The 24,627-nt window shown below is 39.4% G+C and overlaps 1 protein-coding gene across 6 annotated transcripts in view; it reads right to left on the bottom strand.

Annotated features, from left to right (window-relative positions):
* The window catches only part of exoc6b (exocyst complex component 6B), an 80,418-nt gene that overhangs the window by 9,513 nt on the left and 46,278 nt on the right, over window positions 1-24,627 (bottom strand). For 5 of the 6 annotated variants that reach the window (XM_043243864.1, XM_043243859.1, XM_043243860.1 and 2 more), the window contains 2 exons: window positions 19,804-19,945; window positions 17,736-17,809 (listed from right to left, as the gene is read on the bottom strand). In XM_043243864.1, coding sequence (XP_043099799.1) covers window positions 17,736-17,809; window positions 19,804-19,945 — 216 coding nt within the window. Of the gene's footprint in view, window positions 1-15,409; window positions 16,040-17,735; window positions 17,810-19,803; window positions 19,946-24,627 lie in introns of those variants that run through there. The other variant, XM_043243863.1, reaches the window with a different exon arrangement.

The raw sequence follows: 24,627 nt of genomic DNA, 5'->3' as shown, positions 1-24,627 counted from the left end.
CAAACAACAACTTAAACCATCTGCTTTTCAAATCATGCACACACCCTGTGCGATGGCAGATAAGCACCTGCGTAAGATAAGCGCTTTTTGGATTTGCATTCATATCTTGTTTGTTCCTTTCTTCTCTCTTCTTCCCGCTGGCATGTTCTGCACAGACCCACCAAGGGAGAAAGGTTGAGAGGCATAGAGAGAGAGAGAGAGAGAGAGAGAGAGAGAGAGAGAGAGAGAGAGAGAGAGAGAGAGAGAGAGAGAGAGAGAGAGAGAGAGAGAGAGAGAGAGAGGGGCCAGGTTTTGCCGCTGTCATTTGTAATCTGAATGCACTTGCATTCCACATAGCGCAAGCTAGTGTGTCAAACTCGTCCATGACCCGGGTTTCACCTTTCCGCTCTGCCTCTCCGCCCCGCCTTCACCTCCCAATGAACTTCCACTCTGTCTCTCTCTTTGACCTCAGCGTGACCCCCGACAGTGCTATCGGCCCCTCTCTGAACAAACAGAGAGCCATGCTAGAGAGGAGCTGGGGCATGGGGGCAGGCGCTGGATTATCACTTCCTCTCATTCTTCTAAAAGAAAGAATGATGGAGAGAAAGGGAGGGAGGAAAGAAAAGATGACGTTGCACATTGATGTGTTGCTCTCGGTTCCCCCTCAGCCTCAGCGTCACCCCTCGCCAACACGATCCCGCTCTGCTCCGGGCCGTTTGGATAAGAGCTTATAACAGTTATTCCGACCGTCGCACTTGTTTGTTTGGAACGCGGCAGGAATAGCTATTCTCGTTAATAGCCCGGGGGTGTTGGGAATTGACTGCCATGTTATTCCTTTCTCCCCTTAGACTTGTTGCTCTTTCTGGCAGCGTTCTGGAAAAACAAGGTTTGATTTGCCACTTCACTGTTGCAATAAATCTAAAAATGCTCTGGTGGGGAGCTTGTTATGTAATGATCACCTATGCCCCAGTAACCTAGTAGCCACCTACAATGGCTTGTGAACAACCAGCCGATGAAGTACAATTATTCATTACGACTTAATGAGGTCAACCCGAATGAGCTCCTATTTAAACGAAAGAAAACTAAGATGAGAGGATAACGTTCTTAACCTCGAAGTCAATTAGTTTTGTGTTCTCTAGTCACTAAAGCTAACGTGTTTTGTTCTCTTTGTGTCATCACTGCCACTATCACTTCATCCACGCCTTCTCCTCTCACTCCATTTCTCGTTAGTTCTCCTCTCACCTCTGGCTGCCCTCTGGCTCTCAGCGTTGTTTAGTGCATTGTAGAACTGGGCCGTCAGCCCCACAGGCTCACGCAGGCCAAAGTCAGTTAAGCTTGAGACTGAATAACGATAACACTGATAATAACCAGCACGGAAAAGAGAGACCAGCCTAGTAAAGCAAGCAATCACAATAACCCGCACCTAAAACAACTAGAAAAAGAGGCCAAAGTAAAATTTTGTGAAACGTATACGTGGCTGTCCCTATATTCAGAAGGTCCTACTCAGTCATCTGGCGGAGTAGCTTCAGGTTATGTCTTAATAAAAATGTCTTTTAAAAGTCTACTAAAGATAGGATGAGTCACAATGGGCTGGGGTATGGGAGTCGTGATTTGAACCGCAGCAAATGGGCTCAAGTGCATGGTCATAAATGTGAACGACGAGCAAATCCGATACAGATACGGCAGCAGTAAAGGTCTGCTGGGAGCAAATATGAGCATGACATTCATAATATCTTCAAGTGGTCTTAGAGTAAGACGCCAGCAAAAAATAAATAAAGCAACTGAAATCAAGAGAATAATCAAGGAAGATCTTTGTTGGCCTCTTCAAGAGGTTTCTATGGGAAATCTGTAAATGTTACGAAGGAAGGTCATAAACGAGTCTTATCTTAAAAATGACATGTGCAGATAATGAACAGAGAGGTCTGAAATCAAAAACACTTTGCTCAGCTATCCATGGCTCTGCATCATGTGAATATGGAACGTAAAAAGGGGAAGGAGCAGCAACTAAAGCATCATTCAACATCAGGAGGAAAATGATAACGGTATCTGGGTACTGAAAAAAAAGGAAAAGTGGCTCCCTGTTTCTCAAGCCATATTTCAGTCTGCAAAGTAGCAGCACACAGAGGTCAGAGGTTATCCATGGAGGTTATCTTGGCTGAGGCTCCATCTACGCCAAAGTGTCCAGAAATGCAAACATACACGCTCTTAACTGCTGGGAAAGGATACTCATGTCAATCATCAAGGATTAACAATGTTGAACATGTGCTTACTTTTCTGTCAAAAAACACTTTCAAATGGTAAAGTTCTAGTAGCACCAGTGCTGGAGATAACAGCAACTGTCAATCAAAACAATAGAAAGACTAAAAGAGAAATAAGACATGGCAAGTTTTAGTTTTTAGTTCATTTCATACACAGTGGTAATTCAAAATGCTTTACATAAAAGTAAAATAGTTATTTAAATAATCACAACAATAAAAACAAGGAATAAAAAAAAAATACAAAATGATATAAAAATGTATTTAAAATTAATTTAAAAACTGATTACACATAAAATAAAGTGCAGTCAGTTCGGACGAAGCACAGTGCTCATTCAACAAATTCACAACCAAACAGATGAGTTTCTATCTGTTTATATTCATTGGTCTGTTTATATTCAGTGAGCATATCTGCAATGTATTTAAGCCCTATACCATTAATTGATTTATAAACGAGTAAAAGTACTTTAAAATCAATCCTAAATGTAACTGGAAGCCAGTATAGGGCTATACTCATTTAAAGATAAGGCTAGGTAAATCTGGGTATCATCAGCATAGCTGTCATAGGCAGTTCGATTTTTTCTTATTATCTGACTTAGCATATACAGACTAAACAGGAGCGGTGTAAGAATTGAGCCTTGTGGGACTCTGCATGTCACAGACGTCCACTTAGACTTATGCTCTCCTATACTCAACTTTCCCTTCTAAGTGTCCACTGTCAACAGTGTCAAACGCAGCACTAAAATCTAGCAGTATCAGCACTGATATTACTATATTATTTACAAGAATCAGAATTAAAGCAAATTTATTATTTTAATGAGTGCTGTCTCTGTGCTGTTATGCACTCTGAAACCAAACTGGAAATTGTCCAGGTATCCATTTGTGTTTAAGAAGTTGTTCAAAGTAAAAGAAGTAAAAACTACCATTTCGATAATCCTACCTATGAAAGGAAGATTTTATATTTGTCTGTAGTTGCTCAGTATGATGTTATAAGGATTGCTCTTTTTCAAAAGCAGCTTAATAACTGCAGACTTAGGAGATTTTGGAAAATTCCCAGAAAGAAGTGAGGTGTTCACCACAGATCTGCTTCTAAACAGTGGGAAGTGTGTGAAGATAACAGGTTGACGATTTAAGATGGTGCACGGTTTCTTCCAAAACGTTCCTATCAATTACTTCAAAAACAGGCATAGTAACTTCTTTTTGAAATTTCAGTTGATTGTGTGTGATCTCTGCACTAGATGATGTCCCAATTACTTTACTGATATTACTGATCTTCTCAGAAAATAATTAAGTGAATTCATTGCATTTGCGGTCAGAGAGAATCTGAATTTGAAGAATGCAAGTGATGCTTAAGCTGGTATTTATAAGGTTTGAGAAGAAGGTCTGTCTAGCTGTGGCTAGTTTCACATTAAAAGCATGAAGACTGAATTTCAAGTTTCGTGTTCCGCCACATCCGCTGAACTTTTCGGCATTCTGTTTTCATATTCAGAACTGCTGTTGATTTTCTCCATGGTGTCTGCCACTTAACTTGCAGAATTTCACCAGTCATTTTTGATTATATTCTTAACTTTTACGTTAAATAGAATCAGGGAGAAGATAAACAGAGTCTGCAGAAATGCTTGGTGTTAATAATAAATAGATAAATCCAAATAATTGGTAACAGATCAATATATCAAAGAAAATACAGAAATGACCAGATAGTGCTACATCCTTAAAAACAATAGATGTAATAAGAGAAGAGAAAAAAAACATCATAAAATAAAAAGGTTCATAATGAAAAAAAGATGATGTGGAGGAGTAACAGAAAAATGATAGAGAGAGAAAGGAAAAGGAGGTAGCAAGGGAGAGCAGGAGAAGGAGAAGAGGGAGTAGTTGTGCAGGATTCAGATGAGACAGGTCAAAGAAAGGGAATAAAAATAGAGTAGAAACATGGTCAGAACTTTACAAGTTTCAAATTATTTAATTTGGGTAATTTGGTAATTTGGGTATATAACTAACAATAGAAAAAAAACACTTAAAGCATTTATTAACCTAGGTCGGTATTAATATTGTACAAATTGCAACAGATCTTTTCAACTTGTTACATACATTTGAGTGAATTACATTACCAAAAAAAAAAAAAAAGACTTTGTTCTATGTCAATGCAAGCTTATAGCTGATATGAAAGCGGCCAGGTTTAAAAAGACTATAAATGATTAGGTTGTTTTGATTAAAAATTACGAGTTTAAAAATTGTGGGGGAAAAAAATTAATGATTAATAAATACCATTGAAGTGTTATCCATTAAAATTTTCTAATGTATAATGCATTAACAAATACCATTTCATTGTAAAGTGTTACTATTATAAGTAATAATCGAAACACAATCTGGCCACAACCTTAAAGGCATAGCTCACTCAAAACAATTCTGCTATCATTTACTTATGTCACTCCAAACATTTAACAGTTTTTCTACCATGATACGCAAAATAATATATGTTGAAAAATAGTTTTTTATTCTTTTCTTTTTTGTATCTATTCTTGTTTTGATACAGATGTTCCTCAGAAATTCATCTCTTGTGTTCTGCAGAAGCGAGCAAGTTATACAGGAACAACATAAGTAAATCATGCCTTAAGAATGAGAATTCATGGATTAACTATCCTTTAATTGCGATAAACATTTTGCTGCATATTATCATGTCAAAACAGTGACAGTGACGTACGTCTATATAGAGGGGTGTATGAAAAAGAGATCATACCCTGAGCTGAACTCCAGAGTGAGCAAGGCATAGTGATGCTCTCATTCAAATAGAATTCACCCTGCACTGAACTCTGAAAAGAGGAAAATCTAAGTTTAAAAATGAACAATGACCACTTACTATTGGTCCACTCTGCTAGGATGCTGGTGGGGCTGTGCCACAACTGAGTGGCTCATATAATTACATTAGGAGAAGCAGAGACCTACATGATTAAGACCGGACAAATCTCAAAAGAGCTTCAGAGGATTTCAGATGAGTATTCAAAGTATACCGTTGTAACTCGATTAGGGTACAAGGATCTCTATGTCTAAATTAAAACAAACACAGAACGCAAGATACAGAGTTCATGAGATTAAGGTTCCACCTTTTTTAACTCATTGACAACACTTAATTGATACAGAGTTTTTACTCCTATTGGGTGTGTATAGGACAAGTCACTACAGGACACTGCTAATCTCTAACAGCAAAATGAACATTTGCTGAGGAAACTCTAAGCAGGTCCAAAGCGCATGAATGAGGTTGGGGTCAGTGGGTGGTCAAGATGGCGATGGTTGAGGTGGCTGATACACTCTGTCTCTATGCTGAACCCCACTCGGGTCATTGTTCTGTTATCAGTCCTTTTCGCTCTGTTAGCAAGCCACATCTGGGACAAGTGAAAACAGCCCTTTTCCTGAGGCCGCAACGTCTGAGGAGCCATAGTCTGGGGAAGACTTGGCCTCAAACTTACCTTCCTGTCCTCTTCAGACAAGGAAGAGTTATCTCGGGGGTTATGGTGTGGTGAAACGGTCACAGAGACCTGAAGAAAGTGGCTAAATCCCACAGAATGCAAAACAGTCTCATTTCTGAAACATTTAAAGATTTCAAATAGCTGCGTAAGTAAATCTTTAAAAAAAAAAAAAAAAAAACCTGCTTCACTGAAATCTTAGTAAAATAGGAAGACAAACTATGACAGAAGAATTACCCAAGGTATAAAAAGTCCAATATTAAATGATATTTTAATATAAAAACTATAAATATATAAAGCATAACGATATATTTGTAATTATATATATATATATATATATATATATATATATATATATATATATATATATATATATATATATATATGTAATATGTATAAATATATATTACATAAAGTGTCTTTGGGTCAGAAAGGAGTTGACTTGGCACGTCTCTCTGTATACTCTCTGTGACCTTCTGGTTGACTTGTTTTGACACTTATTTTAATAGAGTTACAGACTGTAATTCATTGACATTTGACAGCGTTTACGCTAGCCTAGGGGAAGAGGTGGCCTCACTTTCAACTTCCTGTCCATTCAGAAAAGAGAGTTATTGCCAGGTCAAAATGACAACAAAACAGTCACAAGCCCTTTCTGACAAATGCAGGACAGATCATCTAAGAATATGAACAACATCTATGGATGAGCAGTAATGTCACGCAGGTGGAAGATGAGCTCAGTTTCACTGTCTAATTCTAAACATACACGTTTTAAAGGTGTTGCTGGTGGTAATTAATAACTGTTAGACTGAAAACTTGGCACTGGCCTAGTGAAGACATGACCTCTCTTTTACCTTCCTGTGGATTTCGACAAGGTAAAAGTTATTGCTGGAGCAGCAGTGTGACAGAACAGTCAGAGCTAAGAGCTGGTAGCAAGAATCTCAAACAGTCTGTGATGTGCAAGAAGAGGTGCACAGAACAGGAAAAAAAAGGATTTAAAAGAAAGATTTTAACATTCTTAAATACATGTAGTCAAAATAATGTACTATGCCTGATCTACATACAGTATGTTATCTAATGTACTCAAGACTGATATATATTACTCAAAGATATACACAGTAGATTTGTGTTTTTTCCTTTACATTACAGGAAAATTCTAATCATTGAGAACTGATCAAAAGTGACAGTAAATATTCAAAAGATTAAAAAGAAAAGTTGTTTTTTTCCAAATAATTACTTTTTGGAACTACTCATGAAATAATGCATTGTGGTTTTGCATAACGCTTTAGAACTTGTTAACTATTAATTATGCTTTTCCCCCCTCAATAAATTCTTCATTTGCTGCTCATTAATAGTTAGTATTATGTAGAGTTCTTGTACAGTCTCAGTTTGTATATGTGTACTAAAATAGGTACAATAATTATAGTATGTAAACTAGGCATAGCAATTATAGTATTTATAGTGTCTGTATGGATGGTTGTATAGCTCTATAGTTTTCTTTGCACTGTTATATGTTACTTATGTTAACCAGTATGTAGCACCGTAGTCCTGCGAGACAAAACATCTCATTTCACTGTATGTCCACACATGTAGCAGAAAGTGACACCCATGGTTTTCATAAAAGTATTTTGAGCAGCGCAACTGCTTTTTAGTGTTCAAACGTTCCTTTCCAAATCAGCATTTGGTTTTACTATTTTACTTAGTTCTGATCAAATAAACGCAGACCTAGTGAAGTTCGAGACATGCACACACACCAGTGTAGTTTTTTTCAGGAATAGTGATTTTAGACAATTCCTTAAAAGAAAAAAGTTGAAATAACAGCTTGTGAAAAGGTTTTAGAAGCCAGCATAGAAAAAGCACTTTGCCTTTGAAGAAAACTGGATTTTTACTTTCGGAACTTGACTAATGTGATCTATTCCAAAATGTGCTAAAACAGGATGAAATGCTGTGGAACACTGAAATATGAAAAGGACATTCAAAACAGCTTCATTACCAGCATGACACACAGTGTCTTTTGTCGAGGCGGGTTCCAGAAATCATATTGGTGTCGAGGGTGTCTCATCGTTCACATTTAAAAGAAAAAGCCTTTTTAAGGCTTACAGGAAATGGACGAATCAAAACGACTCTTACAGCTGCTGTAAGAAAATGAAGATGGAATGTGGATCTGTGTGTGTTTGTGCATGTGGTGTGGTGACAGACAATAAACCAGCATTACAGAACTCCTACCCCCTTTCACAGGGCATGAATAACGATATAATCTGATCAAGGCTTTTTTGGTGATGGCGTGGTGCTGTGTCTATGGACGTGAACTCTGATAGCCCTCATGATCAGGGTCACCAAAAGGCTACAGTCTGAATACTGCTTACTCATGATCACCACAGCATGAAGACAAACAGATAAACAGCTGCCAAAGAAAGGGAAAGAGAGGTTGAGGAAAAAACAAAACAAAACAAAATGAAACTAAGGGTCAGGTTGGTGCTTGTTATCCCGATGGAATTCACCAAATCCTATTTACATTACTTAATGGCAAACAAATTGGCATTTGTAAATGGCCTACAACACATTGCGCTTTCCGGTAAGAAGGTGATGAGGGTTGAAATGGAGGTTATTAAAGAGGCAAGACCGGTAAAATGACCTCTCCTTCAAGCCTTTACGTAGAAATTCACAGAGGGAGGAGGAGAACGAGAAAATGAGGAAAGAAAAATGGAGAGGGGAAAACAGGGGGTAGGGAGGAAAAAAAAAAAAAGAGAGAGAGGGGGAAAATAATACCAGGCTCTCTTTTCAGTACCCCTGTGCTCTACTGTGAGGGAATAGCCCCTGGCGCGGGACTGATCTGAATAGAAGGTGAAGTGGTACAGGGTGAGGGGCTCAGACTTTAGATCCCGCCTGACTCCCTGACTGGACCAAAGCCAAGGTTACTGGAGGGTCAGCTCACCCCTTCCATCTATCTCTCTCCCTCGCTTTCCAGCATGTATAACATGCATAACACACACAGGCTTACTGCTTTACCATACAAACCCCCCCTCGGCCTGCCAATACTAACTGAGCCTGCGAGAGACGGAGAGGGAGAAAGAGGGAGACAGATAGAAAACGTCAGGCTTATCGTCCACTGGCTCTGAGGGAATGCGAGCAGGGTCGGCCGGAGGCCACTCGACTGGCCCACCCCCTACTCCCTTACTCTCTCTCTCCCTTGGACGGAAAGACAGGCGGAAGGCTGGAGAAAGTGATTACACCTGGTCTGGTTCTGGCTGTTAACTAGAGGAAGGTCAGCCAGCGTGCGCCAGGGCCAGGATGAGTTCACTGTCCAAAACGTCACAGTCATGCATCTTCCCGCTTGCTCCCCCATTCTCTGTCCTCATCACTTAGTTGTCAGCTATGTGGTCTAAATAATACATTGAGTATTTAAGTCTGCAGTTAACATGCAGCTATTTGTAAACATTAAAAAGATGAATGTGCACATCAATGTTGCTATGTGCATGAAAACAGTGTTAAAATAAAAAGATTCCAAATGCAGACCAGAAAATAAGAAGCAAATAAGACTACATTTGTAGAAGTGATTCATCGTGAGTTGCTTTCTAGGCCACTGATTAGCTGCAGAGTATATTTATAAATATTTATTTAATAACAATATGTATCAGTAATAATCAAAAAAAAGGAAAAATTAAAAAATCTGCTTTAGAGCCAGACGTTCTGCACACAGAAACATACAATCCATGCAAACGGATGAAAAAAAGAGCTCCCAGGGTGTAAATTACCAGAACCAGGGGTCAGAACTGAGGCAAAACCACAGATATGTGGGTCCCATAAATGACCCACCCACACGGTCACAAAAACATTCTATTCTACACGTATGAATAGCGGTGGAGCTCCAGTCCAGCTGCTGGACAACAGCATGGTCTGTATTGATCGTAAGCATTTTACATGTATTTTTAGAAGCAGTGTAATTTAAGGAGAAAGTCATGTACTCACTCTCACGCTGTTACAAAGTAGGGTGATGTTCTAGGAAACACAACAGAAGATATTTTACAGGGGTCATGAACTGAGAAATTAAAATTCACTTGATCTCTTGAAATAAGATGTCATTGTACTATAAAAACATCCTGTAAGTTTCAGAACTGAATACAGCTTAAGTCAATCTGCCAAACGACAGTATGACACATGGCTAAACACCACCTCTTAAGAAGAAAATCAGTGTCATCCCTGCCACGGATACACACATGTAGAAAGCAAATTGAGAGCAAAACCAAATGGCTCTGAAGACACCATGTAATGCCAAATTGTGGAAAAACAGTTTTTGCATCGCCTTCCATCTGATTAAAATGTCAGGCACAATTTTGATGCAGGAATTTTCAGAAAGACTGAAACTAAAAGACAATGCTGTGCCTAAATATACTGCATCTGACAGTAATATAGCACAACACAGGTGTGAGTAAAGATAATTACTTCAAAATTACTATGACTTCAAAATTATATTTTTTTTCTTTAATGTAAAAATCTTGATGACATTATAAGTGAACCTCAAAGAACAGTAGAAAATAATAATTGAAAAAAGTTCAGGAAAACTTTTAAAGAATTAAAACTTAAATTGCTTCTGTCCATACTGTGAAAGTCAATAGGGAAACTATCCCAGATGACTGACGTAACACAGTTGTCATATTTAACGTAGACTGATCAATGTTTTGTTTTGAATTCACAAAGTTATGTCGTCACTTCAGATATACCAGTTAGTTGTACTGATTTTATGGATGTCCTTTTTGGAACCTGAAGAGTCTGAATCCTGTTGTCTTTCGTAATATTCTGAAACTCTCTAAAAATGTCTTGTGTTCCGCAGAACAAAGACAGCGATACAGGTTAGTATCAACACGAGGGGCATCTTTCACATCATCCACTGCATTATTATATAAGAAAGAGAAATACAAAAAAAGGGTAAGCTGGAGAAGCAGGAATCGGTTGACAGTTTGTGTTCATGCTGGAGTGAGAAAGAAGATGCATGTCAGTGCCATCCTCATAAGGCTGAATGGGACCCTGTCGCAAAGAGAGATGTCAACCCCCTGCTCAGAGAATATCTGCTCCCTCACTGACTCCATACAAGCAGGGCAGCTCATCCGTCTGACCCCTGGAGACCTGTGACAGCGCCTCAAACAGGCCTTTCACTGACACACACCAGCACGCCATTGAGAAAGAGCAGGGGGGATGGATTTAAGCGTGACACACTCACTGGGCATTGAGAGGAAGCAAATGGGGGACGATTAAACTGTGACACCTGTCACTGGCTTGTTTAGGTCGACTATGGAGAAATGGTCTGAGGAGAGCGCTGCTTGTGACGTTCTCTTTTCTTTCTCCTTCCTAGATTTCCACTCCTTCTCATTCGTTTTTACTGATTTTCCATAAGCAAAGACAGGAGAGCCGGTTAGCTTGTACAATCGGAGTTCTGTGGTAGTCTTCGGTCTTTCAAACTTTCTATCTCTCCCTGAAGGAGCCACACAAAGAGCTGATCTGTGGGAGGCTGTAGCTGAACGGGGTGAAGAGAAGAGCACGGCCCATATGGTTTCATCCTCAATCTCTCTTTCCTGCGCACCTTCACTGCCGTCTGTCTGACCTCAGCTACTGATCCAGGCAGGTTAGGGTTCAGGGAGACTGCGGTTGACCGAGAGGCTCCATTTAAAACACAAACACACACTCAGACTCTGGTTCATCCTACTGACATCACTAGAAGAGAATGTGGGACAGAGGTGGTCTTAAAAACTCCCACCGCCCCCAAATGTTCCATGGTTCATGCAATCATTGAACTGTCAGTGGATGACAAGAAACTGACTGGAAATCTTATTAACTGTGAAACACGATTTCATTTTTATCATAATTTGGGCTATTCAGTCTCATTTGTAGTGGCAAGAGGACAGGAATTTGCATTTGTATTATCTACATGAGCACCATAACCACAGCCTAATGTGTCTGAGCCTACAATTTGTGACCCTGGACCACAAAACCGGTCTCTAGTCACTAGGGTATATTTATAGCAATAGCTAAAAATCACATTTGTATGGGTCAAAATGAACCATTTTTCTTTTATACCAAAAATCATTAGGACAATAAGATTATGCTCCATGAAGATTTTTTGTAGATTTATTACTGTAAATATATCAAAACTTAATTTATGATTAGTAATATGCATTGCTAAGGACTTTATCTGGACAACTTTAAAAGGCAATCTTCTCATGATTTAGATTTTTTTGTTTTATGTTAACAAAATATTATCAAATTCTAACAACACATATCTCAATTTTGAAAGATTGACCCTTAAGACTGGTTTTGAGGTCCAGGTTCACATATAAGCAATATTTAAAGGGACAGTTCACCTAAAAAAAATAAATAAAAATTATTAATCTGTTATTATTTACCATAATGCCGTTCTGAACCTTTATGGCTTTTTTCTGTGGAACACAAAAGATAAAAAAATGTCTCTGTGATCTTTCCCCCTCTATATAATACTAAAAGTCGGTGGGTTCCAATATTGGTTTGAAATCTTAAACTACATAAACACAAAAACAACACTGTTGACTGCATTGATGTGTGTATAAGGGAAGAAGTTGGTATAACAGTTGCAACCGTGGACAGCAGACTGACACTTGAGTCCCTCTCCCAAAGGCACAGGTTTGACAGGGAAATACCAAACAGTAATTTTGGAAACAGCTGGAAATCCCACATCTAGATAGATTTCAGTTTCATTTCCCAAAGCAACATTTATTTGCACCATAAGCTCATACATCTCTTAGCCAGTTTTTCTGCTTTTTCAATAATGATCACATTATGCCTTGACATTAATCAGTGTTCAGTGGTAGTTTGCTTTCGTTTTTCGTTTTTCATATAAATCCATTTTTCCTCAAAGCCTGCATGTTGGTACACGCTGAGCAGCAACTGCCAGAAACTACATGACACATTGATACTGTAAATGTAAATGTTCCTTGAATGGGACACTCCCGTTAATCACTTCTGTGAACCTGCTCTGAACTTCCTTGAATACCACAAACAATATGAAGATTAATTATAGTGTCTCAAATCTAAAAGAAAAATGATGAGAGTTTACAAAAATATTTCAACTACAGTGAGAAAGATACACTACCACTCAAAATCTGGGATCAGTCAGATTTTTTTTTATTTTATTTTTCAAAGAAGTTATTGCTTTTATTCAGCAGGTTTGTATTAAATTGATAAAAACAGTATGAACTTTCACATCATCAACTAATTTCTATTTGAAATAAAAAGTTTTTTAAACTTAAGAATTCTTAAATGTATCAGTTTCAACAATACATTTGGACAACATTTATAAAAAAAAATAATATTCATGAGAAAATCAGCTTATAACAATTATTTTCAAATTAGACTGGGGTAATGACTTTTTCAAATAAATTCAGTTTTATCATAACAGCAATTAATTACAATTAAAGTATATTAACACAGGAAACGGTTATTTTGAATTGAAATAAGATTTCACAATGTTACTGTTTTTACCAAATTTGAGAAAATAATGCAGCCTTTGAGGGTTTTTTTTTATCTCTGAATTTGACCCCAAAAATCTGAATTGTACATTTAAACCTCAAGAGAGCTTGCAATATTTAAATAGCATATATTGTTATGTTCTAAAAATCAGCTATCAGCTACACAAAAAGGACTTCTTCATCTTGACGTTTGAAAAGGAGAATAAAATTGCTCGTTTTGTTACAAGAAGTCTTTATAACTGAGGGAACATTCTCCAGATTCCCTGACTCTCCAGAGGAGATTGCTGACTGAGAATTGGGAGCAAGCAGCAAATTTCCTTAAACCGCAGTGAACTCCTTTCAGAGGGGGGCTTCAACTTTCTGGCCCGCCAACATGTCCCCGCCTTGCACCCTGTTGCCGGAACAACATTTTTTCACTATGGGTCACTAACGGACTCAGAGTTTGTTTAGCAATTACCAAACACACACACAAAAATGAAGAAATATAAACAGACTCCAAAATAACCCTGAGAGTATTAAATCATTGGATCTTGCCAGAACATTATAAGGATTACATTTCAATCATTCGTTTCTCTACAAGCATCAAACCACGCTTAAACCAACATAACCAACTCTGACAGCAAAATTTCACCTCAGAGCACAGAGTTATCACAATCACAGAAGAAAAGTGATGACAGAGAAAAAGAAAGGAGGAAATAAAGAAAAAAATACAAAAGACTGAGGAGAGGAAATCGGACACAGCTGCAGTTGGACATCTATTTAGAATAGTATGGACACTAAGAAACTGCCATGAGGGTTCAGAAGGACACAAGCATAGGCCTCTAGTGGTGTCACTGGTGTTAGGCTTTCACCGCCAAGGACTAAGAGAAAGGAATGGAAGGGGTTAGAGAGGGGAAAAGCATTTTACATTGAATCCTTTTAACAACGTTCCAGGAATTCTAGGATAATGCCTGTGGACAGGCCACAGGAATGCTTAGCAGCCTCATGGTTCCCAAATTCACGGGACCAGGAAAATGTTCCCCCGCCCCCTCTGCTCTTCTATCCTGTGCCCCAGAATGGGTCATGAAGAGTGGGGAGGAGAGTCACCACCGTAAGGGATGTAAATAAATGTCTCTCATACCTTCAACCATCACTCTATGACACAAATGAATGCTCGAAGCAACGGTATTTCATCTTCAATTCTGAAATGGCCTGTGGCTTTTTTGCACCTGTACCACAGCACCAAATTACAATGAGCCCTGCAGAGTCACTCACCAAACAGAACTCACCTAAAAATTCCAATTCAGTCAGAGGATTTATAACAAATATGAATTTCTATTTTCAATTGCTATTTAAAGTTGAATGCAAGAGAGCAGAATTAGAACGCATCTAAATTCATAAAACTAATTTGAATATTTTTTAACTTTGAAGGTTATACAGGCAGACAAAACAGACAGATAGACTGAAAGACAAGAGAAAGAAGAAACACAAACAGAATTACAGACAGACAGACAAAAAGAGACAGATAGACAAATAGAAAGACAGACCCACAGATAGATAGATCCATCAAAACTCTTAAATCTTAAATCTAACAAAACTTTTCTTAAATCAAATAGCACCTCTGTGAGTCCATGAGGGCCAACCGAGGCCTGGCTGCTGGTTCGTTCCACCCCCACCTCTTGAAGCTGAGAGGAATTTGGGAAGGCAGAAGATCCAGGGCAAGAGTTGAGGCATGCGGCAGCCCCGTGAATGTGCACTGCTGGGGGGCCAGCCTCACCGCAGAGGCCAGCAGGCCTCCCACACCAAGGCCAGCCAAGGGTTCCCAGTACCACAAACCTTTCCTAATATAATCTGCTAATATAAGACTCCTAAATATAGAACTGCAGTTTGTGGCATGCTTTTTCTTATTCTTCTATTATTTTCTAGTCTATTATCTGTTGTTGTTTTTTCTTTTTCTAAAATCAATTTGCATCTTGCTAAAATAAACATGTTTTGAAATTACAGAAAGGCCAACGTGTTTGGGAATGACAATCCATTTTGTCTTTAAGAATGTTTATATTATATATATATATATATATATATATATATATATATATATATATATATATATATATATATATATATATATATATTCTATATGGTTAAGGCAACTCCTACTGAGTTCAAGTTTCTCAAGTACTTATTTTTGCTTGTTTTTCCTCAACGTTAAACTGAAGCATTACCTTGTTCCCTAACTACAAAAAAACCCTTATTTCTATTTGTATAATATTATGTTAGGTAGGATAGGTAGCCAGGCATTCTTAATATGCTCATGATATATATTACAAATTTTGGTATGATAGATGAACCCACTCTCAAATTCAGCCATAACATCTGAGCATTTCAGGTGGCCATTTAGTTTGAAGAATCAACCAAAAACACCAACGTATTTAGCACTCAAAGCAGCAGTATCCCCCTGCTGTGAGAACATGGCTCACGAAATAAGTCGTTCATCACGTCAGTCCTCCATCTATCCTCTTACTCTTCTCCATTTGAAGCACTTTGAAGCGGAGCCTGGACGTTCTTCTTTTCTTTTTGTATTCTTGTCTTTTCAGATAGGAGAGTGAATCCAGGTTCCAGCCTCTCACCAAAACCCCTCCCAGTGTTTCCGGAACTTTTCGTTGTCTATCTCCATAAGGATTGACCCACAGCCCCATCCCAGGACCCAGGAGACTGGGACACAAACGGGCCCTTCAGGTTGATTTATCGGGCGTATTCAGGGCCAGGCACGCAGGGGGACAGAACGGTTCTAACGTCTCTGATCACCAGAACAACTCCTTGAAAAAGCCACCTCTTGAGAGAAGACTGCACCTCTACCAACTTCCATCAGATGCTATTGAAATTAAAATAACAATAACAGTATTAATAATAAAAGATATCTTTGTAGAGAGTCATGCATCATGACAACTCAAAAGCAAAACATGACATTAAAAAAAGCAAAATGGCCATTTTGTTCATTCTTTTCTTCAGCATCCTCTTTTCTCCTCTCTTTAAAAAAAAACAAAGCAAAACCACACAAGTGCCTTCATGGTGAAGTCAGGTTTAAAAAAAAAAAAAAAAAAAAAAAAAAAAAAAAACTAAATGGAAAACAAGTGGCACTGCATCATGATGGCAGGCGGGACAAAACGGAATTGTTTTAGTGGAAGAAAGAGCTATCCGTCACTGTCTGTCAGCTCATTCATCCAGTACTCCCTGAGCATCCAGCCCATCCGTCATCCCCTCTCAGTCTCTGACACCCGCCCAGGTTGGCCACTTCGGCAACGAGGGAGGGGGTCCCAAATATGGACCCTTATAACCCCACTATTATTGTTTCTCATCCTCTCTAGATCTCGAAATTCACGAACACACATGCTACCTTCTTTCCGGACTTTTTTTTTTTTGACGTGAAAAAAAAAACTTTCATTTGACATGCCCCAGAGAGGAGTGAGATTGTAATTAAACTTGAATCTCCCATGTGTGGATCACTGTTTTTTTAGAACTGAGGAACAACACTGATTTAATGTACTGCAATAGCTTCTATAACAATTTTGAATTGATTAACAAATGATTTAGATAAGTAGATGCACAAACACTCACTCCCGGACAGCCAAGCCGGACTGCACATGAAAACCACAATTTGCAAAAAATAAGATAAGGTGTTTTGTTTTGTTTTGTTTTGTTTTTGCAACAAGCATTATATAACAAACAAAAAAGGGTTTTGTAACGCAACTGCTTCTGAATCAAGTAGATCTGGTCATAACTCCTGAAAAAATTTAAAGTTGCTGTGTTTTGCCTTTGCATGACAGAATAAATCCAATCAATAACCATTTCTGGGAAAAGATGATAATCGTTTCTGGAAAAAGACTTCCTGTAGCAGAATAAAATTATGAGGTGCTTACATATGCCCACAACATTCATGCTCTGGAGTATGCATGCTAGGCTACAACACTTTAGATGGTCAAATGCAGCAGCAAAATCCATTCTGTGCTACCAAAGTGCTATCAAAATGTCTTCTAATCATAAATAATGGGATGAGAGAATAATGCCTTGGGCTGTTGCCTTTCTGGTTGCAACATCAACTTGATGATCTTCTCAGTGTGTTTCAGTTTGTGTTTTTCAAACCAGAGCACAGGTCAGCGTTTCCTATAAATGGCTCCAGCTCTGCGATGTTCAAGAGTGCAGAGGTGCAAATGGGATAAGATGATCCCTAAAGAACCATCTAATAAAATTCTTACCTTTAACCGAACAGGAGGAGGTCTTGAGGCCACCTCCGCAACACAATGGTAAATACAAAACCACCAAGGTGAATATCGGGCCAGGCCTTGGGACCACAGATATGAATACAAACACACACAGGCTCACACATTAAGGAAAGAAACCTTGAAACAAAACTAAGTCTAGCGTGGAGGTTTAGGGGGTTGGGTTTGGCGGTAGAGGGGAAAATAAGAGAAAGAAGGGGGGGATGTTAAGGGGTAAACAGGGAAAACAGAAGAAAGGGGAAAGAAGAATGAAAGAAAAGAAAAAGGAGTGGAAAAAAAACAAAGACCTACTTGTCTCAAGTCGATGAAGGCGAGCAGCAGAGTGTCCCCCTGGAAGCCAGGCACCGGGCCGGCCCTGGCAAACCCTGTGGGAAAGAGAGAGGGATAAAGAGAGCAGGGAATTCGCCATGGAGCGGGAGATTGGCAGACGGATGACAGCCGGGACAAGGGGAGGACAGGGGAGGTTCAGTGGGGCGGGGAGGTGAAATGGAAGGGGGCTTTGAAGGTTTTGGGGGTGCTGGCAGAGGGGGTGGAGGGTTAGTTGGGTGGTTCAGGGCAGAGTCATGTCTCTTGGTCTGCCACCGGCTTTGTGCGGCCCATTGGAAAAAAAAAATCATCATCAAACTCTCATTAATTCTCCCCCAACGTTGATCTGACAAGCCAGAGCGGGGATGTGTGGGGACGAGGGGGCTGCCTTTACCCCGTAACCCAAAACCTGACGCAGATTCCCATGAGGCCGCTCTCCCAGACCAGTGGCATGGTACTGAGCGAAGGGGCCGACAAAACTTGTGAAAAGCCAATGGGCTGGGGGTGTGTGGGGAGCGTAGGAGTTGTAGAGGTTTCAGAGGGCCATTGGACCTTTCTGTGCCTTTGGACGGGAACCCGTAAACAAGCGCCTTCGCCATTCTGAAAAACGGAACATTTGACACGCGGGGACAAAACAAGCCGGGGCCAGGAGAAATCCCTTTCACCTCATGATGCTGCGTGCCTTTCTTGCCTCTCACGCAAATTACACGCCTGCCATCTTTATTTCTGACCCCCGCAAACGCTGAGCCAGCGACTGCTTACCCTCGCGCTTTTGTTGCCACGTCTCGGCCCGAGACTCTTGATTTTTGCGAACTTCCCGCTCGCCTTTTTTACAGGAGACCGACCTGTGGCAAAGACGGCATGATTCACGTGACGCGTGTCAGAGCGAAACTCATCAAGATTCAAGAACAGGGACCTCTAGGCTTTCACCTAACTGCCACATACCAGCATAAAGCCCTGTTAGTGACTATGCTACGAAAACTCTCGAGGGATAAGCAGGGACAAGCTGTCAAGACCTTTATGCTCCCCAAACAGAACAGGAAGCAACTCATGATGCGCGCTCCCTTTGAATGTTCCATCGCCCGTTTGTGCTGCCGTACAGGTCAAAGAGGCACAGCATGGGAGAGGCCAATCTCAGCTTAACAGAGCCTCTTGTGGGCTTGAGATAAAACTGCAGTGGTATGACAGATAACCTTCGATTAAGAAAAGAAACATTATGATCAAGCTTCATGCAAAGATCCTTATCGTTTCTTGACTTTATTGTGTCTTCACATCCCCCTCCTTGCCCCACAGCGCACTCACATCTAAACTGTTGATAGATTTAACCACAGACATATCATCTGTGCATTCAAGTGGTTACATCTTTCAGAAGTTATTTCTGTAGTATTCCTCAAGACCCACTTTTGAAACTTCCAGAAACCGTAAACATAGTGAACTCCTTCACCAAGACTGTGTAAGTATGGAGGGAGGGGGGCTTTCTTTTTCTTTTTACTTGAGTGGCATTTTGATTAAAGCTCAGTTTTGAGGTTTGAGGCATGCAAATTCATGGGGGGGGGGGCAACTAAATTAACAGGACGTGGTCTCTAAAAATTAAATCAATTCCTGATATGGTCCTTATCAGGCTGCTTGGTAAACCAAAGCAAACCACACCAAAAAGGCGGCATACGGTGTGACTGACATGACCGTTTAATGAAAGCGGCTGTTTCGCTCTCTCCGCCTGTGACCTATGTGCAATAGCATGTGTTGGCAGAGGATCATGGGAAATCCATTAACCAGCCGGGGTTAGGCGCTCAAAGGCAGTTTTAGCTGTGGTCACATGCAAAGCCGTGAGGAGAGACGATCCAAGCAAAAAATCTGAAGCACTATCCAAAATTTCTTACTCTTCTTTTTTCTCTAACTTTCACCTCAATCTCTATAAAGTGGAGTCACTAAAATATTGGTTACAGCATTGTCCTGAATTTTTTTTTAATTGGGCCAGAACAGAATGAAGCACAGTCATGCAATCAGGAGGCTTATGAACGGCCATTCAGCTTTTGCTTCAGGTCAAACTTACTCTCGCACTCTTTGACATCCACATTGAACTGCTGCAGGGCTCCCATAGACACTTGCCTGACATCAGCCTCCAGCAGCAGCTGCAGCAGAGAGGTTGAAAGGTGTTTACAGGCTGACATACATGCCGTCTGAGCCACCTTCCCCTACAAAGAAAGAAGGAAGAGAGATTAAAAAAAATTATGTGAGGTTCACATATGAGGTATCTTTCAAATACAGCATTGCCCTTTCCAGCAGGTGGTAAAATTATGGACATTTATTTGATTTATTAGTTTGCATGTTTTTTATCCCTGTTTCTCATGTGATACTCCTTTCTTTCAATCACCTGGCAGAGTCTGCTGCATACTGGTCCCTAATGTAGTCTCCATGGGCGCGCACACACACACACACACACACACACACACACACACACACACACACACACACAAACACATGAAACACTACTCATATTGTATTTACAACCAAACAAGTCCATTCCTACATGCAATCTCACAAACATAAAAAGTGGAGCTTAGCAGCACTCTGATGGATATTTAAGCTGGGAGAACCGCAGTGCTGTTTAAACATCAACACACATTCACCATCACACATGCAGATACACACACAATTCCAGATCCAAGCCAAAAACCTCAAATATGCCCTTGTCTGCCGTCCAGAGCCTTCCTGACAATCAGGCTAATACTTCAGGGGAGATCCAAAGCTATTAATATGACACTAAACCTAAAAGAAAACAGCAGACTGGAGGGCCAAGAGTCTATGTGGGATTTTTATCTGATGGGGTCAAAAAATAAAAACAAAACACCATTATACAAGAGGACTTCCTGCACATTGGAAACACTTGGGCAATAAATCTGGTGAAATGAGGGAGGAATACACAGTAAATCCATAGGAGAGAAAGAGGAAAAGGTATTTTTTATCACTTTTTTTGTCCATGTGAGATGGGCAGAGAATGGAAGGAAAAACTGAAATCAAGACAATGCCCTCTTTGCTTCAAAGTCGTCTCATCCTTTCCTCTTCTTTCTCTGTCTCTCTACATCTGCAGTGGAAATTCCACAGTACTCATTCCTTAAATGAAAGCCACTAGCATTAACTAACACTGCTCAGGTTAAATAAAATCAAATAAAACAAGCACATATAAGGCAATAAAATTAAGACAAATTATATAAATGCATAAATACTGTAATAAAATATAATACAACAAATAAAAAGTAACAAAAAAGAAATATAAAATAGAAGTTTAAATTGTATTTATGCCACACTAAATGAATGTCACTGCATTTGAAAACAAAATATCAAGTGAGGTGGCATTAGAAAAGCAAATGATGTGTGACCTATTCTTAACTAACTTCAGACCAGACCAACTCTTCCAAAGATGTTGTTGTTCACTTTAACTATGGATATGTTTTGCACTTGCACTTTAAAATGAAGGTAACACTTTACTTTGATAGTCCACTTTTAACTAACAGTAAGTAACTTTGCAACTACATGTCAACTATAGCAGTCATTAGAGTATTAGTAGACTGTCTGCTTAATATCTTCTAACACTTTATTTTGATGGGTCCACAACATACTGAAAGTATGTGTCAACTTATTCTAACCCTAAACCTACCCTAACAGATTACTCTAAGAGTTAGTAGGCATGTAGTTTTCAAACTAATTCGATTTTAGAATGTATAACGCGGACCATCAATATAAAGTTCAACCAAAATTGCCACTTTGTTATATATAAATACATTGAATGCAATCACGTTGTAAGCATGTGCCAAAAGCTGCAGCAGAGCTCCGACATAAGGTTTTTTTTCCTACAGAATCAGACAGCAAAAACTGGGGAAGGTCGGCATCATCACATGAGTTGGCCATATGGTTATAAACTTCATTTACCCTAAGGCTTCTTTGTACACAGTCATATAAAGTATACAGTACAAACACACACCTGACCAACAAAGACTTGAACGGTTCAGGTCAGGTGGGGTCAGGAAGAAAAGAGGAAGATGGAGGAGCGTGACTGTGTACTGTTTGGGGTCAGATCCCATGTGTAATTGCTCTAATCCATCTCTAGCAGCTTCTGAAATACCTATGGCCTGTGTGTTAATCTTCAGATGAAATGGATATGAGTCTAAAACAATTTAGTGTGTTCAACATGATGGCTACAGAACATGGCTTAACGAACAGTGTAGAACAGTCAGCACAGCTACACATATGCACACACATTGCAGTAGTATTCAGTCAGCCACTAATCAGGCTGAAGCACTAACTAGGCGATTACAGATGATTAGAGTGCATGCTATGCACTGCAGTGATTAAAAAATAAACACGCTTGCTTTCCGGCCTACCGTCTGTATATGTGTAATAGCCATAATAAATCACAGAGGCCAAAGCAGTAAGGGATTTGTTGTTTCTGGTCCTCATGGTGGAATGAAGAAACACACGGGTACCTGTCTCCTACTGGGGGGACACTAATCACTCATGAGCCACTTGGTCTGATTGGAGTGAGGAGTTTATAAACTTAATGTGGTAAGCTTTGATTTTTGCCAACTGGCATAACTGAAGATTGCACAATTGAGGAAGGGGTGAATCTGCAATTTATATATGCATTCTAATTTTCTGCTGTTCAATTAATGAAGAAAAGAAAACATTTGAAACCCTCAATTCTATAGTGTGTGCACCATAAGCGAAAACAAATATTCACATCGTGTTATAGCTCTAGCATTACTCGCAGGATGTTTTTCATGGAACTTGTGTAAATTTTTGATACAACCAGACATGTCAAAGCAGACGTGTCAATAAGCTTTCCACTGATCGCTGAATGCATCATGCAAATTTTCAGCTCGCGTTGGAAGACTCTACTGGAGGCAAATGTCACCTGATGCGATTTTGCCTCTATTTGTGTCTTTGTAAACATTTTACTTGCGTGAATACTTAAATCTGGAGTTACACTTTATTTTAAAATGTTCTTGTTACTGTGTAATTATATCTTCAAAAGGGGTGATTATGGGGTGCAGCCTAATGTATTAATGCTTGTTTTTTTAAAAAAAAAAAAAAAAAGATTTTTTACACAATTCCCCTTTATTCTATACCACTCTATCCATTCTCCTATAAACGCTCTGAAGATTTTCTGGTCTTATGAAGCTCTTCCCTCCGACTGGTTAGTCAGTCCAGTGCGTTGGGATTCACTAAACTGCCTAGTGCATGACTGCACATCCAGAAATTAGGGTAGTGATTTCAGTTTCAAACAACTAACTGAAAGAACAACTACATTTGAAGAGGCTACAATAAATTTGTTGTAATGACTGTAATAAATTCAAAATGTTAAAAAAGACGATGTCTCTACACTCTTGAACAACAGTGCCTGTATCACATTGTGTATCAAACGTTCATAAGTGACAAATTTTGATACGGGCTGAAAACACTAAAATTCTGGTCTTCACAGGCCAATAAAGTGATGAATCGCAGATGCATCAATTCACTGGCTTCAACCAGCCATGTATAAATCTGAACAGATTAGCTACTGTCAACACTTAAACACAGGAGCCTTCGTTTAAAGATATGTGTGTTTAGCGTCTGATTTAAACAGTTCTGCTTCGTATGGCACACCCCTCTCACAGTAGCACATTTGTTTTACAGTTCAGGGCAGGGGGATGTTAACAATTAGCTCAGGGGCTCAAAGCAGGGTTCGAAATTCAAAAAAAAAAAAAAAGTAGAAAAGGGTGAAATGAGCGAACAGTAAGAGGCTGCTTGCACTCCTCCTGTCCAGTCCTCTTAATTAAACAAAGGCTCATCAAAGCCCTCATCAAAAACTACTCAACAGCAATTGGCTGTCAAAATAAACAGAACACACGGTACAGTGAGACAGAAAGAGCAACAATAATAAAGCAAAAGAGAGATAAAGAGGAGGAGGAATACTAGAACAAGGCGTTCTGGACAGTGGTCCAAGGATGGATTTCTTAATAATAATATGTTTGAAACGTCACAACACTTTTACAAACAATTCCAACACACACCACATGCGACCCCGAAGAAAACTCAGCAGAGAGCACAGAGGCTCTTTCGTTGCGCTCATATTTCAAAAGCTCCCGCTTATTTATGCAACACACACCGATCCCTGTTTGTAAAAACAACGAATGTACACTCACGATATCCTAACGAGAAGCAGAGACTATCGCTCGAGGAGAACCGATGCCTGTCTGCGCTGATTACGCTCTGGTCGGAGGAAGGGTGATAATACGTGTTGAACTTCCCGACAACGTGCTGTACCGTTCCAGCATTTCACAAACACAAAGGGAAAACTGAGACGGCAGCCAATGAGTTTGGAGCTCAAATCAGGTTTTAAGTAAATAATGACAAATAGTGTTCTTCTTACAAGGTGCTTGATGATATTGATATGGAAGGCCTTTCTGTTACCTCTGGGTTTCCACAGCTACAGTACAGTAGGCCAAGAAGCAAATCAGAAATTCAACACACATTTTGACACCTTGCTTTGGAAATGAATAAAAGAGCCGTTTGAAAAGGTTTAACAAAAGCCAGGTGAAGTTTCCAGCCAGAAAAAATAGATGATACCGTGTGTGATCAAAACAGGAGCTGCGGCTCCTTTTTTTTTGGCTATTTAAAGATCGCCTCCCTGACTAAAACCACCTATTCACAATATGCACACTTTCGGATACTGTATTAAAAATACTGAATGGAAACACATGGAAAAACATTTGTTAGTGACACTTTTTTTTACATGAAGACATGAGATGAAATAGAAACTTATTCTGACTTACTCAGAAACTGTTTTTGCAATGTTTGAAACTCTTTAAATTCTATTCAGAGGGAAACTTGAATGAAA

This window comes from Puntigrus tetrazona, chromosome 7 (assembly GCF_018831695.1).
Source record: "Puntigrus tetrazona isolate hp1 chromosome 7, ASM1883169v1, whole genome shotgun sequence".
NCBI classification, from domain to species: Eukaryota; Metazoa; Chordata; class Actinopteri; order Cypriniformes; family Cyprinidae; genus Puntigrus; species Puntigrus tetrazona.
This window is presented reverse-complemented; position numbering and strand designations above follow the sequence as displayed.